The sequence below is a fragment of the Chelonoidis abingdonii genome, chromosome 12 (assembly GCF_003597395.2).
Source record: "Chelonoidis abingdonii isolate Lonesome George chromosome 12, CheloAbing_2.0, whole genome shotgun sequence".
Taxonomy (NCBI): Eukaryota; Metazoa; Chordata; order Testudines; family Testudinidae; genus Chelonoidis; species Chelonoidis abingdonii.
Genome location: NC_133780.1, coordinates 5,096,931 through 5,114,119, shown reverse-complemented (window position 1 = coordinate 5,114,119; position 17,189 = coordinate 5,096,931). Strand labels below are relative to the sequence as shown.

Sequence of the window (17,189 nt, the reverse complement as noted above, 5' to 3'; positions counted from 1 at the left end):
GCGCTGAGCTCTGTGCTGGGTGGATCTTAGCACACTCCCCTCTGGTTGACATCTTCCATGGGCTGCCTGAGGCGGGTCCCCGCCAGGCGTGCTGGCTTTTGTGGATTCCATTCTGGAGTGCCTCTGTCTCCCCTGTGCACCTAACTCCTGCGCAGTGGCATTCCCGAGACTTTCTACATGCCTAAAAGCTAAGCATTGTGATCCTAGGCATCATGATGCCCCAGTCCCCTTGTGAATCCAGCTCCGAGGCTTTCCCTCCCATGCTAATAACAGGTGGGTTTTGTTTGTTTGTTAACTGCAGGATAACTAAGGTGTAGGCCAGTGGTTCTCAAAGTTTTGTACTGGTGACCCCCTGAGTACAACGCCCCCTTATAAATTAAAAGCACTTGTTTATATATTTAACACCATTACGAATGCTGGAGGCAAAGCAGGGTTTAGGTTGGAGGCTGACAGCTTGCGACCCCTACCTTGTAATAATCTCGCAACCTCCTGAGGGGTCCCACCCCCAGGTGTAGGCGCTATTCTAAAGTAAAAACACAGCGGTGGACAAGACACTTTGGTTGCAGCAAGGATGAAAAGGTCTGAGAAAACGTGTCTGAAATAAGATCAAAGGGCAATGCGCTGACACGCTTGTGCCCAAGTAAAGTCATGTAGATGTTGTGTTGAAAACCTGTGCAATGTGTGTAATGGCGTGAGGGGTGGAGGGAAGTCTGTATAAGGAACAGTGGTAGATTTTCTTTAAAATCTTTTAAATGTATTCATGAATAAGGCTAAGATTTTGTCACAGGCACTTTTAGTAAAAATCACGGGAAGGTCACGGGTGATAAATAAACCACAGAAGTCCACTTCCGAGGCTGACAGCTGGAGGCCAAGTCCCACCGCCCGGGCTGAAGTTGCAGTCACCTGAAATCACAGAATCCATGACCAATTTGTAAGCTTATTGGTGAATATTTCAAATACGGTTTGCAACGCTTTACGCTACGGTCAGTGCTGTGTGCATTCCATGTGTGCGTCGCAGGGAAACTCTCCGGCCTAAGCTACATTGGAACGAGATTAAAAAAGAAAAAATACCTTCATACTGGGTTTTCTGTACAATAGCCCTGAGGGTTAACGCTGTAGAACACTTTTTCCAGTTTACAAAAATATAGTAAAAGCGCTGTTATCCGGCACTTTACCAAGCTGTAAACTGGCGTTTCTGATCTTTGTTGAAAGTCTGGTTTACACTGAAGTCTGGTTGCCGCAGCGTCGGCAGGATCCCTACCTGGCTCTCTGTGGCACCCTGGAAGCTCCCATTTCCCTGCTGCGAGGTAGAGGAACAGCCATGGGGGCTCTGTGCACTGCCCTGCCCCAAGTGCTGGCTCTGCAGCTCCCATTGGCCGAGAACGGCGGGGGTGGCACCTGTAGGTGGAGGCTGTGTGCAGAGCCATGTAGCCGCGCCTCTGCCTAGAAGCAGCAGGGACATGTTGCCGCTTGTGGGGAGCTGCCCGAGGTGAGCGCTGCCCAAGCCCCCTCCCACACCCAAACTCCCTCCCAGAGCCCCACCCCCATCCTCTCCCACACCCCAGCCCCCTGAGCCATCTCCCATACCCAAACTCCCTTCCTCTTAGTTAACCAGAATTTTTGACTTACCAGCACCCCCATGCTGGATAACAAAGCTTTTATTGTACCTCTCTTTGTATCTCAATTTCTATTTGGGGAAATAACAGCTCAAAAAGGCTTCCCCGCCAGCCTCCGCCTCCATTCAGGGCCATTTTTTCACTCATTATTCAACCAAAGGACTCTAGGAGTCTGAGAAACTGAATTCTACTTTATTGTTTTACAGCAAGAAATAAAAGACACCCTGCCCAACACCCAGCCTGGCAAATTGCTGCTCCTGGCTCCTGCATGTACCAAAACAGAGCACCATTTTGCAGCTGGTAGAAAATGGGAGAATGCGTGAGAGACCCTGGGATCCCGTCACAGCCACACATGCTTCAAGAGACCCAGTGAGCGCAGCTCAATCCAAGCTAGAGAACAAGGTGAACGTACAGAAGCAGCATCTCCAATCCCAGCTGAGGCTTTTATTTACCATGGAACATGCCTGGTGTATGTGGGGTCAACATGGATGAGAGTCTCCATTGCCCCCACGCAGGCGCTGCGGCACATGGGGAGAGGGTGACCGGTGACCAACTCCACTGCCCTCTGCTTCGGTAATAGGGGTCAGCCTGGCTTCAGGACTGGCAGCTTCTTAGCCTCTTCCTCCCAGGAATCTGGGGATGCCCCCACCCCACACCCTGTGCATCCCTTCCTTTGGGGCATCATACACAGAAATCAGAGATGTCCTCACCTGACACTCATAGGACATTGCTTGGTTCTCAGGCTCCCAGCTCTGTATATTCCAGCTCCGACGCTCTCCCCGTCATGACGGTATTTCTCATCACTGCCGGGGTCAGGCAGTAACATCCTTCCCCGGTTCAGTCTCTGCCTCTCGGGCTGCGACTTTCACTCCGCCCGTTCCCCCCCCTCAGCGTTCGTGCCCATGGTTATTCATAACGACCATTGCTCAAACCACACTAAAAACTCACACCTATTTCAGGTTCATACACACTGACATCGCAGAGCATGTTCGATGCGACGCAGAGGAAAACAGATGTACCTGTGTTCTCTGCTGAACTGCCTATTCCCGCTTCCCCCGGAGCCCTCTTCTTATTTAGCCCTATTATTTACAAAAGGTTTGCACCCTCATAATGAAAAACAAAATAAGACCACAAGAATGGCCACACTAAATCAGACCAAAGCTCCACCTAGCCCAGGATCCTGTCTTCCAACAGTGGCCAATGCCAGGGGCTCCAGAGAGAATGGACAGAACAGGGAATCATCAAGTGATCCACCCCCTGTCGTCTGTTCCCAGCTTCTGAGAAACAGGGGCTAGGGATACCATCCCTGCCCATCCTGGCTACTAGCCATTGATGGAGCTGTCCTCCATGAACTTATCAAGTTCTTTTTTGAACCCTGTTATAGTCTTGGCCTTCACAACATCCTCTGGCAAGGAGTTCCACAGGTTGATAATGCATTTTGTAAAGAAATATTCCTTTTGTTTGTTGTAAACCTGCTGCCTAATAATTCCATTTGGTAACCCCTAGTTCTTGCGTTATAAGGAGTAAATAACACTTCCTTATTTACTTTCTCCACAGCAGACATGATTTTATAGACCTCAATCATATCCGCCCTTAGTCGTCTCTTTTCCAAGCTGAAAAGTCCCAGCCTTATTAATCTCTCCTCATACAGAAGCCGTTCTATACCCCTAATCATTTTTGTTGCCCTTTTATGAACCTTTTCCAATTCCAATATATCTTTTTTGAGATGGGGCAACCACATCTGCACGCAGTATTCAAGATGTGGGTGTACCATGGATTTATATAGAGGTGATATGATATTTTCGGTTTTATTATCAATCCCTTTCTTAATGATTCCCAACGTTCTGTTTGCTTTTTTGACTGTTGCTGGACAGAGAACTATCCACAATGACTCCAAGATCTTTCCTGAGTGTAAACAGCTCATTTAGACCTCATCATTTTATATGTATAGTTGGGATTATGTTTTCCAATGTGCATTAATTTGCATTATTCAAAACCTTATTAAAAAAACAACCTTCCCATCTGCAAACAGGCTGAGCTTGGTGGAAAAATGCCCGGAAGCTGCTTTATCAATGAAGTGGGGTTTAAACTCAGAAGGCTCACATTGGATTTGGGATACACTGGTATCATGACAATTTCAGCTCCAACCCTGGTGAGTCTGACATAGGATTACAGCGTCTCAAAGAGCAATTCCTAACCCTGGGGAACTGAGAGCAGTGCGGCATGTGACACTTTAAGAGGTGGAAGGGTAGAACGGGGGAGATAAACTCTCCATGGCTTGGACAGATGCAGCTGTCATGAGGGGAGACCACTAGGGTGACGGGCAAAGGAGGGGAATCGCTGTAACTCACCCCTTTGCCCCCAAGTAACAGGGAGGCTTCTCCACCATGTTTTTCTCTCCCCTGCTCCTGCCCTTTGAGAATCGCCTCTTTCATTCTATAAACAGAGCCAGCAGCTTCTCCAGCACAACCTACGGTACAGTGAGAAGACCTGAGAATGAGACAATCTGTCGGCACCGGGTCGGATTCATCTTTTTTGGGCCCCGGCACCCAGATTGTGGCCCTGCCTCCCGCTCCTCCCCGAGGCCCAGCCCTCACCTGGCCTCTTCTTCACCTGAGGCCCCGGCCCCACCCCCACCTGGCCTCTTCCCCCTGAGCCCTGCCCACGCTCTGCCCCAAGGCCCTGCCCCTGTTCAGTCTCTCTGCCCTGAGGCTCCACCCTTGCTTGGCCTCTTCTCTCCCCCACGCCCCCCGAAGCCCACCCGCTCTCCACCCCGAGGCCCCGCCCCCACTTGGCCTCTTTGCCCTGAGGCCCCGCCCACCACTCACACGGAGGGACAGGGTGGAGAATAGCAAGCAGGTAGGTGCCATTGTAAACCCAGCACTGGTCCCAAAGGAAGAACTCAGCGACTCTGACAATCACTCTGCTAACAGTGGGGACTATTGCGAACAAGATGCTCAGAGTCGGTCGAAACGAGTAAATGCATTGGAGGTTTGGTCCGGGTCAGGAGAAATGTGCTACCTATGCCTAATTCCTAGTCGAGTGGAACAGCCAATGGGGCTGGCTTTGAGAGGAGATTCCTAGGGCTTTAGGCTTTTGCAGGGGTCCTACAGTGGGATGTTACGGAAATCAGTGCTTCTCAGAGGGGTAATGATATGGGGCAGCACCTCTCTAACCGCAACCCTTCTCCCATGATCCCCACATTTCTCTCCTGGGTGGAGTGTCTGATGTCCAACATGGCGTTAGCTCTGCTTGGAACTTTTCCACGGTAATGACCTTTAAGAGGTCTCTTCCCTGGGTGCATTTGCTGATGCCTGGCGCAAACTGACCCAGGCTGATGCTTCTGCCGCCCTCAAGGTTTGGCTCCCATGTGGATTCTCTGGTGCACAATGAGTTGGGAGCTCTGGCTGAAGCTTTTCCCGCAGTGAAGGCAGTAATAGGGCTTCTCTCCCGTGTGGATTCCCTGATGTCTAATGAGGCTGGAGCTCAGGTTGAAACCTTTCCCACAGTCTGAGCATTTGTAGGGTTTCTCCCCCCTGTGCAGTCGCTGATGGGTAATGAGCTGTGAGCTCTGAATGAAGCTTTTCCCACATTCTAGGCAGTTGTAGGGTTTCTCTCCCGTGTGGATTCTCTGATGCGCAATCAGATTGGAGCTCTGCCTGAAGCTTTTCCCACAGTGCCGGCATTTACAGGGCCTCTCCCCCGTGTGCAGTCTCTGATGTACCACGAAGTTGGAGTTCCGATTGAAAGTCTTCCCACAGTCCAGGCATTTGTAGGGTTCCTCGCCCGTGTGGATTCTGTGATGCACAATAAGCTCTGAGGTCCGACTGAACCTTTCCCCACAGTCGGGGCATTTATAGGGTCTTTCTCCTGTGTGGATTCTCTGATGGGCAATGAGAACGGAGCTCTGTATGAAACTTTTCCCGCACTCAAGGCATTTGTAGGGCCTTTCGCCCGTGTGGATTCTGTGATGAGCGATGAGGTGCGAGTTGTCACTAAAACTTTTCTCACATTCCAGGCACTTATAGGGTCTTTCTCCCGTGTGGGTTCGCTGATGTCTAATGAGAAGCGAGCTCTGACTGAAACTTTTCCCGCAGTCGAGGCATTTATAGGATTTCTCCCCTGTGTGGGTTCTCTGATGTCTAATAAGATACGAGCGCCAATGAAAGCTTTTCCCGCACTCCGCGCACGTGTTGTCTCTCTCTCCGGCGTGGATTCTCGGCCGGGCTGCGGTTTCCTTGAGATCGTTGCATCCTCCCGCACGATGAATGGATTGAGCCACATTTTCCCCTGGCTGGTTTCCCAGCTGCCTCTCTGACCCGCATTGACTTCCGGAGCCCTTTGCGTGACTCTGGGGAAAGTTCCTTTCCGATGTCGCCGATAACACTCCATGCGGTTTTGCTTGCCCAAGGCCTTCCTGCTGTGGCTTCTCCTCCCCATTCTCACTCACCATCTTGCCAGCTGCTGGGACAGAGAGAGAATCCAGACGCGAGTCGTTTCCTGCGCCAGGCGAAAGGGGAACTGCATAGAGAGGGAACACGGCAGGATAATCGCTGGGGAAATTGAGACAGGTAAAATTTCTAACCCTTCTGTCATTTTAACTTCTCTGAAGTGGGTCCCCGATGCTCCATGAGCCATTAAAACTGGGATATTCTGCCTCATCTGTTACCTGTCAGCTCTGTGTTCTTGGGGATCCAGGGGGCAGGATCCAGCCTGTTTGACTCACCCCACCTGCCTTACCCAGCCTCTGCTTGAGCCAACGCCAGTCAGAAGAAAGACTTCCAAAAAGCAATGAAAAGGCCGTGGAAGTAACACCTAAACCTGCTGCCCCCTCCCCCCAGACAAGGGTGACAGGATTAAGGCAACTCCCCTAGCCTCATTTGCATCGAAGATGGGACAGGGAGGCATCTCCATTAGCGTACAGACTGGAGACCAATGATTCCAAGGCAAGAACCGCATGGAACTCGGGACCAGAAAAGCAGGGAAGCACTGCATGATGGGGGATTTCTGCTCCAGATGTTAATGAACCCAGGCCTGCACACACCCAGCTTTGTAGTTGTCAGACCAATTCTAGTCATAAATCCTTTATTGGTATCCAGAGCCGCCCGTGGGGGAGGGGGAGGCAAGAGGGGCAATTTGCCCCAGGCCCTGGGCCTGCAGGGGCCCCCACAAGAGTTTTTCGGGGCCCCTGGAGTGGGGTCCTTCACTCACTCTGGGGGCCCCAGAAAACTCTCCTGGGGCCCGGGCCCCTGGAGCTTCTTCCGTTCCGGGTCGTCATCGGCAATTTGACGGCGGGGATCCTTCCGCTCCGGGACCAGCCGCCGAAGTGCCCTGAAGACTCACAGCGGGGAGTCCTTCCGGCACTTCAGCGGTGGGTCCTGGGGCAGGTCCCGGGGCAGGTCTTCAGTGCCAATTCAGCAGCGGGGGGTCCTTCCGCCCCGAGACCCGCCGCCGAAGTGTCAGGTCTTCAGCGGCAATTCCCCGCCGCCGAAGACCGCAGGCCCCCTGAATCCACTGGACGGCCCTGTTGGTATCCAAAATACTGAAGCTGCCTAATTGCATTGTGAGCTCCCTGGAAGGAACACCGCCCATAGCCAGGAACGAGCAGTTCCTGTTATCTAGCCTGAACAAAACAACTTTGGTACACACTGCATCGTGGGATATCCTGCAGATAGCAGATGCCGTCAGGGAACTCAGAGCGCAGAAGAAGAGGAATGTCCAAGCGATCTTCTCTGACACCCTTTCTGGCCCATGGGAAAAGGAAGACAGAAGGCAATAGATTCTGGAAGTGAATCCCTGGCTCAATAAAGGGCATAAGGTGGAGAGTTTGAGGGTTTGGGGACACTGGTCCACCTTTTCTGTGAAGAGGGGGCTGTATCATTTGGAAGGCCTCTACCTCAGTAGAAGAGGGACCAATCTTCTCAGGGACTGATTGCCTACGGTAATTAGGAGGGCGTTTAACAACAAAAGGGCAGGGTAAAAAGAGGAACATTCAGAGCACTCAGCACAAAAGCAAAATGGTGGGAACAAAATTAATCAAGGATGCAAAGGACACAAAGAGAAGAAATTCTTGAACTGCCAATGTTAGGAACCTGGAGAAGAAACAAGAGGAACTGGAATGACTCATTTCCGAGCATAAATCTGATCTCGCTGATATTACGGATCCCTGGTGGGATGATTCCCATGACTGGAAGGTTGAAATAAATGGTTATAACCTATCTAGTAAGGACAGAGTGGGCAAAAGTGGGGAACCAGTGGCAACACTGATGACTTGGAAGAAAATGATCTTCAATGGTTATGGATCAATGTCCTAACAGATAAAGCACAAGATGGGGTATTAGTTGGTATCTGCTTCAGACCCTCAAATTTCACTAGGGAACAGGGTGAACAGCTCCTTAAGAACCTATCTATAAAGGGTAGGGGAAAAAAGCTGTGTGATCATGGGGGACTTCAGTTTGAGTGATATACGCTGGAGGTGTCATGCCACCAGTGCTAAAAGCTCCTTGAAATCCCTAAACATTATAGATGGCAGTTACCCACTCAAACAATCAATGGTGACTTAGGTACCAGGGATCACGACTTGATCACATTTATATACTTGGTCCAGTTTCGCAAATCTGAAGACAATAATGAGCCAGATCAGCTCGGAGGAAGAATTTAAGCAGAAAGAATTGAATGACAATTGGGAATTGTTTAAGAACTTGATGCTCAAAAAGTTATGACCCACAATCCAGGAAGGAGGATATATTGGTTAAAAAAATGAACTGGCTTAGAGAGGAAGTGAATGCAGCTATAAAAATTTAAATATATAAGATATATAAAAAATGGTAGAAAGGAGAAGTTAATAGTAACTAATATAAATCAGATGCTAGACATTGTAGAAAATTGATAAGGAAAGCAAAGAGAAAAAAGACAAACTCTATGGCTAGTGGAGTGAAGGACAATAAGTTTTTTAAGTCCATTAGGAACAAAAAGAACCCTAACAATGATACTGCAAGAGGGAAATGGTAGAATTTTCTATAATAATGTAGATGAGGCAGAAGTGTTCAACAAATATTTCTGTTCTATACTTGGGGAGGAAACAGATGATGTAGTCTATTATATAATGATACTCTTTCCATTTCATGAGTACCTCAGGAGGATGTTAAACAGCAGCTACTAAAGTTACACATTTTTAAATCTGCAAGACCACATAACTTGCACCAAGAGTGTAAAAGAACTGGCTGAGGTGCTCACTGGATCATTAATGTTGATTTTCAATAAGTCTTGGAAAACCAAGGAATTTCCAGAAGACTGGAAGAAAGCTAATGTTGTGCCAACATTTAAAAAGGGTAAATGAGATGATGGGGCAACAGAAGAGAGCAGCTGATACAGTACTTGATTAATAAAGAATCGAAGGAGGGTAACATAATTAATGCCAATCAACATGTATTTATGGAAAATAGCTCCTGTCCAACAACCTTGATATCTTTCTTTGATGAGATTACATGTTTGGTTGAAAAGAGGGTTGCCCATTTTGGTTGGACGTATTCCTGGAGGTTTCATCACACGATATAATCTTTAATTAAAGATTAATCTTTAATTCCTGGAGACTCCAGGACAATTCTGGAAGGTTGGCAACCCTAGCTGAAAAGGTCCTAGTGTTGATGTAATTATACTTAGACTTCTGTAAGGTGCGTGACTTGCTACCACATAACATTTTGATTAAAAAACTAGAATGATAGAAAATTAACAGGGCCCACATGAATGGTTTTAAAGCTGGCTAACTGGTGGGTCTCAACATTTTAAACAGGGAATCGCCATCAAATGAGTGTGTTTCCTGGCAGTTCTTGCCCTTACGCTATTTAACATTTTTATTAACGAACTGGAAGAAAACATAAAATCATCATTAATGAAGTTTGCTGATGACTCAAAAACTGGAGGAGTGGTAAATAATGAAGAGAACAGGTCACTGACGCCGAGCGATCGGGACCACTTGGTGAACTGGGCACCAAGCAAACAACAGGTGTTTCAACACGGCTAAATGTAAATGTCCACATCTAGGAACAGAGAACATTGGCCGTCCTTACAGGCTGGGGGACTCACTACGAGGAGGCAGTAATTCTGACATAGATTTGGGTGTCATGGTGGATAATCAGCTAAACATGAGCTCCCAGTGCAATGCAGTGACTAAAAGGACAACGGAGATGCTTGGAGGCATAAACAGGGGAATCTCGGGTAGGAGCAGAGAGGTTGGTATTTTACCTCTGAATTTACCCCAATGCAACCTCGGCTAGAATACTGCATCCAGTTCTGGTGTCCAAGAAGAATACAGATAATATGTAGCGTGTTCAGAGAACAGCCATAAGAACGATCCAAGGATTTGAAAAATGGCACAGTATTTTAACGGTGAAGGGAATTAACCACTGCAACAACTTACCAAGAGTGGTGCAGGTTCTCCTTAACGGGACATTTTTAAATCAAGCCAGGTTGTTGTCCTGAAAGCTCTGTTCTAATTCAAACAGTAAGTGACTCAGGAACGTCTCATGGTCCAGGGGCATCAGAACGGGGGATGCGAGAGAAGGGACCATGCCTGTCCACTTTTCTCCAAGGGCCAGACCCCCGCCCCTCCTTTTCCCCCCAAGGTCCTGCCCCTGGCCAGGCCAGAAGCTGGAGCCCAGCCCAGGTAAGAGCAGCCCGGGGAGCTTGGGCAGCTGTGGGAAGGTCTGGATCCTCCACCTGCCCGGGGCAGGAGGGCCCTGAGAACAGCCCCCAACCCATGTCCCTGCCCCCAGGCCTGCTGCCCAGGGCAGACGGTGGGTCCGTGGGTCACAGCTGCCCAGGCGGATCCTACCATGGCCTGGCTGTGGCTGTTTGGCCCCTGAAGCCCCACCCCCAGCCAGAAGATGAAGCCGGATCGGGGTAAGAGCCATGCAGGCAGCTGTGGGGAGCCATGGACCCTCCAATGGGCAGGGAGTCTGGGGAGGCAGGGAAGCGGGTCGGGGGTGGGGCAGGGCCAGCTTCCAACTTGGCGGGGGGGCATGGCTTCGGGGGGAAGAAGAAGGGGAAGGGAGGAGTCATGAAGGGGGTGGGGCCTTGTGGTCCTCCCACTTTTAGGCAGAATCTGTTGCCCCTGCTATGGCTTATATGTAGCTGGATATCAGACAAGTTGATCGTAGAAGTCCCGTCTGACCTTATAAGCTATGCATCGAGGAAATTAAGGATTCCTGCTTAGAGTCAGCCCCTGTTGCCAAGTTTCACCTTGGCCTGGAGCCCGAGTAGCCAGAGACACATGGCTGGAAGCTTCTGCAGAGCCAGCTCCCGCTGCCGAATTTCAGCACCAAAGAGTTTAAGGATTCTAAGAGAGCCAGTCGAGTCTCTGAACAGCTTCACCTGCTGTGGTGACAGTGAGAAAGTCAAGTCAGAGGGGAGTGAAATCAGACAAGATCAGGGTGTCCCATCCATTGGTAGAGCCTTTGTCACAAAGAACATTGATTGTAACATGACCCTGTGATGCGCTGGGGGGACATGGGATCTGAATGGATGGGAACATGGTCACTGAACCCCTGGGGAAAAGCAGATGGCTGATGGGGGGTGGGAGTGTGTGGATGAAAATCTCTCTCTCTGAATCTGGGATGATGGGACCCAGTCCCCTGAAATTTAATGGACCAGGGAAGAACTTGAGAAGGTGAACTGGCTACATCACAGACCTCCCCACCGCAGCTTCTAATAACTGAGGGGACGGGAATCCCTTACCTCGTGAGGTCACCATCTCATAGTTCTCCTGCATGACGTCCCTGTAGAGGGCTCTCTGAGCGGGGTCCAGCAGAGCCCCCTGCCCGTGGGTGAAATACACAGCCACCTCCTCGAAGGTCACCGGCATCTGAAACAACAAGAGTCTCCCACTCAGCATCTGCTGCCCCAGCCACAATCCCGCTAGTCATGCGGGAGGAGGTCTGATAAAATGGAAGCTCAGGGGGGGCACCGAGTAGCAGAATCCCACTCCCACCCTGCTCAGAGCAGCTAGGAGGCTTCAGGGTGGGGAGAAAGAGAGAGCTCCTTGTCCCTCCCAGCCGATGGAGCAGGGCAGGGGCCTTCCCGGTTGTCACAGGCCTACTAGCCAGAGGCTGGTACAGGAGATGGAGCCCCTTAGCAGGGTCCAGGGACAGGAAACCCAACCACCTCCCCAGCCAATTTGGGGGCCCTGGAAAAGCCTTCTCCCACTGCAGCCCCGAGGCTGGAGGAGCTTCTCCGGTCTCAGCGCCACAGTGTAGGGGTTGGGGGGTAGGGTGACCAGATGTCTCAATTTTATAAGGACAGTCCTGATTTTGGGGTCTTTCTCTTATATAGGTTCCTATTACCCCCCCACCCTCTGTCCTGATTTTTCGCATTTGCTGTCTGGTCACCCTAATGGGCGGAGGGGCTAAAGAACGAGCAGGGGGGGCGGGACCCCGGGGAAGGGGCGGAACAGGATGGGGATGGGGCTGCAGGTGGAGGGGTGGGGCAGGGCCACGGTTCTGGCACCGCCCCTCCCCTGCTCCAATGCTCTGGCCCAGCATACCCAGGAGACCTTAAACAGCCTCTGGTGATTGTGGTGTGAAAAAATGGGACTCTGGACTTTAATGACGCCTCAACCAAGAAATCTGGACCTTGACCAAAAATATCTATGTAGAATTGGCTCCGCCAGGCTGGGAAAACTCAGGGTCACTTTATCCCAGTGTCAACCCAGCCCCTTCCACCAGGACTAACCCCCCCCGCCCCGTACAGAGTCTCTGAGCCCAATGCTAGAAAAGGGGCATGCCTACGGGCAGCAGGTCAGGGGCGCGGAATAATCTGTACAGTGGGGGGTGGTTGATGGGAACCCCTTCAAGCCAGGGGGGGCGGCAGCAGCATCCCTAATCCCAGGCCCCAGGGCAGAGTCACTTTCCTGCCTAGCCCAGCCCTTTCCCCAGTCTCCCATCACCTGCAGGCACCGGAGAAAGTCCCACCCGGGCTGGACAGGGGGGGTCCGACTCAGCAGCAGTGGCTGAGGGGTGGCAGGCTCAAGAGCACAATGGAGGAGGCAGCAATCCAGCGCATGGGGCTGACCAGAAGCTCAATAGTGTTAAAGGGAGAGAACAGAAGCGGGACCCCTCCCATCCCCACAGCCAGGGCCCTCTGTGGCAACTGGGAGCGGATAAAGCAGAGGCAGACCTAGGCAGGCTTGAAAAATCTGTACTTCAAACCTCCACTCCTCCACCTAGGGTGACCAGAGCTCCCGATTTTATAGGGACAGTCCAATATTTGGGCTTTTCGTATATAGGCTCCTATTACCCCCCCTCCACCCCGTTCCCGATTTTTCACCCTTTCTGTCTGGTCCCCTATCTCCGCCCAATATCATTTCCATATTCACCTGCGTTCTCCAGGGGTCTTGCCTGCTGTGGGCAGAGGCGGATTAAGGTTTCCTGGGGCCTCTCCCCACCTCTTCCGCCTGTGCCCCTGCCCCCATTGCAGCCCCCACCCATTGCAGCCCGCAACCTGTTGGCCCTTTCTGTCCCACAGCTGCCAGCCCAGACCAGAGACGCTCTGTCCCCCCCCACACGCACACACCAGGGCCTGGGGGCCGCAGTGGGGAGTAGAACTTCCCCGCCCGAGCCCATGGCAGAGAGCCAGAGCTTCTCCTGTCCCAGGGCCGGAGCTGGGTCCGGTACTGGGGCTTCCCCCACCTCCCCGTGCTTCTGCCAAGCGGGGTCACAGCACTGGGTCTTTGCCCACCCCAGCCTCCTGTGCTTCGCTGGGTCCCTGGATGCCTGCCCACCCCACAGCTTCTGCAAGGCTCCGGCTTCCCCTTGCCTGCAGGATTTCTGCTGGGTGCCCATTTTCTGGCCCCCCAGTTGGGAATGGCCGGGCCTGGCACAGGCCCGTGGGCCCACTGGATGATCACCATTGACTGTGGGTTTTTCACACCCTGAGCAATGTAGTTATCCTGATCTAGGTCTGCAGTTTATCTATTTGTGCAAAATTCTGGATTTAAACCTTTTTAAAATTTCCAGCCATTTAAACTGTCACAGTGGTGGGAAATTATGGGATGGGGAGTGGGGGATGTCAAACAATGATTATTTAACATCTGTAGACGCAGAGATGGCAGCCATCAACGCTGTATAAATGTTAAAACACAAATGGTCACCGCCCACGGCAAAGCCTTCAATCAGGAGGCCTTAAAGCAAACTCAGAGGTTCTCAAGCAGAATTTTTCTTATTTGCGCTGTCTGTAAATGTCAATGCTTAGCGAAGGAAATATTTTTTTCCTCGGGTTCTGCAGCGGCGATTCAGTGTACCATAAAAATCGAATCCTTCCAAGGCTGCCCACGTGGGCGAGGGCGGTAGCCAGAAAGCTGGGGCAGTACAGAGCTGGACTGCCCTGGGCCCCCAACCTTTATGAGGGGCAGGCAGCCAAGGGAGCCTGGGGCTCAGAGCAATAGTAGGAGGGCTGGGCTTGAGTGAGGGTGGCTGTGGGGAGGTGAAGGGCTGGGCCTGGCTGGAGGCCTGTGTGTCCCAGGTTTTTGTAGCCCGAGCTACAGCGCACATGAATACGCCTCCCCCAGGCTGCTCAGATGGAGATGCCACTTACCCTAAGATAGGGACTGCCGTTAGCATAATGTCCATCCAATTGGGTGAAGAAAGTCCTGAAATGCAGAGTTCAAGTCCCGGTCCGGGGGCTGAATGACTCTTGGGACAGCATTTGTCCTGGCTCCCTGCAGCTCTGCTCCCCACGTCTCAAGGCTCAGGAATGGTGCAGCCAGTTCCCTGTGGGCCTTAGCCCCCACCTCACCACAAGCCGCTCCTCCTGTCCACCCCCCAGGCCACACTTACGGTGACCAACTGTCCCAATTTTATAGGGACAATCCTGATTTTGGGTCTTTTTCTTATATAGGCTCCTATTGCCACCAACCCTGTCCTGATTTTTCACACTTGCTGTCTGGTCACCCTAGCCCCACTCCCTGGCCAAGCCGGAGAGCTGGGCTGTAGTAAGAGCTGCCCAGGAAGCCTCGGCTGCTGTGGGGAGCCAAACCCTCCGCCTGCCTGGGCGCGTGCCGGGAGGGGCAGGAAATGGTCCAGGGGCCAATCTCGAGCAGCCAGCTCCTCGCCCAGGTAAGTGGAAGGGCCAGGGGCGGCGAGCTAGCATCGCCAAGGTGGTACCCGTTGCCCATGTTTGAACTATTGCGATGGAGATGGGGGTTGTGGGGGGCGGGTGGGGGGGGGGGAGAAGGGAATGGAAGAGAAAAAACAAATGACTTGAGGTCCTAGAATGACAGAGAGTGGCCATAAGGTGGCAGCAGAACCTAGGAAATTGGAGGTTTCATATGGACTGACTCAGTGGCAGAGGGCTCCTATGCTTTATATTAGGGCTGACAAACGATTAAAAAAATAACAGATTAACCGCGAGATTGCAAAAATTCGTTGCAGTTTTAATCGAACTGTTAAATAATCATAGAATACCAATGGAAATGTGTTATAAAGATTTTTGGACGTTTTTCTACATTTTCAAACACGCTGATCTCAATTACAATGCAGAATACAAAATGTACAGTGCTCACTTTATACGATTATATTTTATTACAAATATTTGCACTGTAAAATAAGATAAGCAATCTACAAGTCGAAGCATGAGAGGGCATACAAATGTTTAGTGCATCTGGCACATAAATATCTCAAAACCCTGTCTACAAAAGTTCCATGTGAATGCCTGTTCTCACTTTCAGGTGACATTGTAAACAAGAAGCGGGCAGCATTATCTCCTGTAAATATAAACAAACATGTTTCTCTTAGCAATTGGCTGAACAAGAAGTAGGACTGAGTGGACTTGTAGGTGCTAAAGTTTTACATTGTTCTGTTTTCGAGTGCAGTTATGTACAAAATAATTCTACATTTGTAAGTTGCACTTTCAGGATAAAGAGATCACCCAGCAGTGCTTGCACGAGGTGAATCAAAACATACTATTTATGTTGTTTATCTTTTCAACTATCTAGCTATTTGTAATCAGATAAAGTGAGCACGGTATACTTTGTATTCTGTGTTGTAATTGAAATCAATATATTTGAAAATGTAGAAAGACATCCAAAAATATTTAGAATACATTTCAATTGGTATTGCTATGATTGTTTAACCGTGCGATTAAAACTGATTCATTGTAATTAATTTTTTAATCGAGATAACGCAAAACAAATGAATCGCTCGAGTTAACAGCTATTAATTGACTGCCCAACTGTATGGACTGGCTTTGCATGACTTGGGGGGCTGCTATACTGTATATAGACTGATTCTCTGGTTCTTCAAAGGGCATGGGAGAGCATAGCCACTGGGGCAGGAAGCAGATCTGAGACATTTGTCACCAGGGCGCTGATGGTGCCAGAGGCTGGCTGGGGATGCACCTGATTGGGGTTAGGGGCTGCTCCCTGCTCCTCTCCAGCAATGACACCTGTTTCCTTCCACGCACAGCGACCACCTCTTGTGTCACAGGCAGGATTGGCCCTTCCCCCAGGGCTGGCCTCTGCCTTGAATGCTTCAAGAGTACAAGATTCTCCCCTGTTCTTAGTGTGGAACCTAGGCTCCCAGCTCAGGATGCGCCCCTGAAACATGAGGGTTCAAGATCTCCTAGGGCCCTGCTCTCACCTCTCCTTGTGCCTGCTGCCCATGGCCCTGGACGGCTCCTGTCCTTTGGAGCCATAGGAGAGTGGAGCACAAGGCCAGATGTGCCAAGTCCCATGGCACTCCCCGGCCCCGGGGCATTGGCCCTGGAACTGGCAGGAGAAGGGGGAAGAAATGAGCGGGGCTGTGATTTGGGCCCTAGACGGGGGCTCAGGACAGCTGGGTTCAACTTCTGGCTCGTTGTGCAAATCCCTCCATCTTTCTGTACATCAGGTCCCTCATCAGCAAACTTGGGACAACTACCACCCTTCCTTTGGCTGGCTTGTCTGTGCAGTGCCAGGCACAACGGAGCCCTGATCTCAGCTGGAGCAGGGACTGTCTCCCTGTGTGTCTGGGCAGCGCCTGCCACAACAGGGCCCTGATCTCAGCTGGGGCAGGGACTGTCTCTGGCTGTGTGTCTGTGCAGCGCCCGGCACAACAGGGTCCTGATCTCAGCTGGAGCATGGCCTCTCTCTCGCTGTGTGTCTGTGCAGTGCCCGGCACAACGGGGCCCTGATCTCAGCTGGGGCAAGGACTTTCTCTCCCTGTGTGTCTGTGCAGCGCTCGGCACAACGGGGCCCTGATCTCAGCTGGGGCAGGGACCGTTTCTTGCTGTGTGTCTGTGCAGCGCCGGGCACAACGGGGCCCTGATCTCAGCTGGAGCCTCCATGCGCTACTGTAAAACAAATAGTCCTAACATCAGGTGTACAGGGAGGGGGCAGGGATCACATCTGGGAACTCTGGCCTAATTTACGAGAGAAACGACAACACTACAATTTGTTCTAAGTCCTTTAAGGATTCCATGCGGGAGGGGCTGAGGGCGGGAAGGGGAATCAGCCTGGATCAGGGAGCATTCCTTTGCTTTGTGTTTGTGCGGCACCTAGCACCACAGAGCCCTGACCCAGAAGAGAGGCTCCCAGGCACTACT

At 51.2% G+C, this 17,189-nt stretch overlaps 1 protein-coding gene across 1 annotated transcript in view; it reads right to left on the bottom strand.

Annotated features, from left to right (window-relative positions):
- LOC116836522 (uncharacterized) overlaps nt 1–17,189 on the bottom strand; it is a 36,196-nt gene that overhangs the window by 18,036 nt on the left and 971 nt on the right. The window contains 2 exon segments of the mRNA XM_075071696.1: nt 4,971–6,137; nt 11,352–11,478. Of these exon segments, the coding sequence (XP_074927797.1) occupies nt 4,971–6,137; nt 11,352–11,478 (1,294 nt within the window).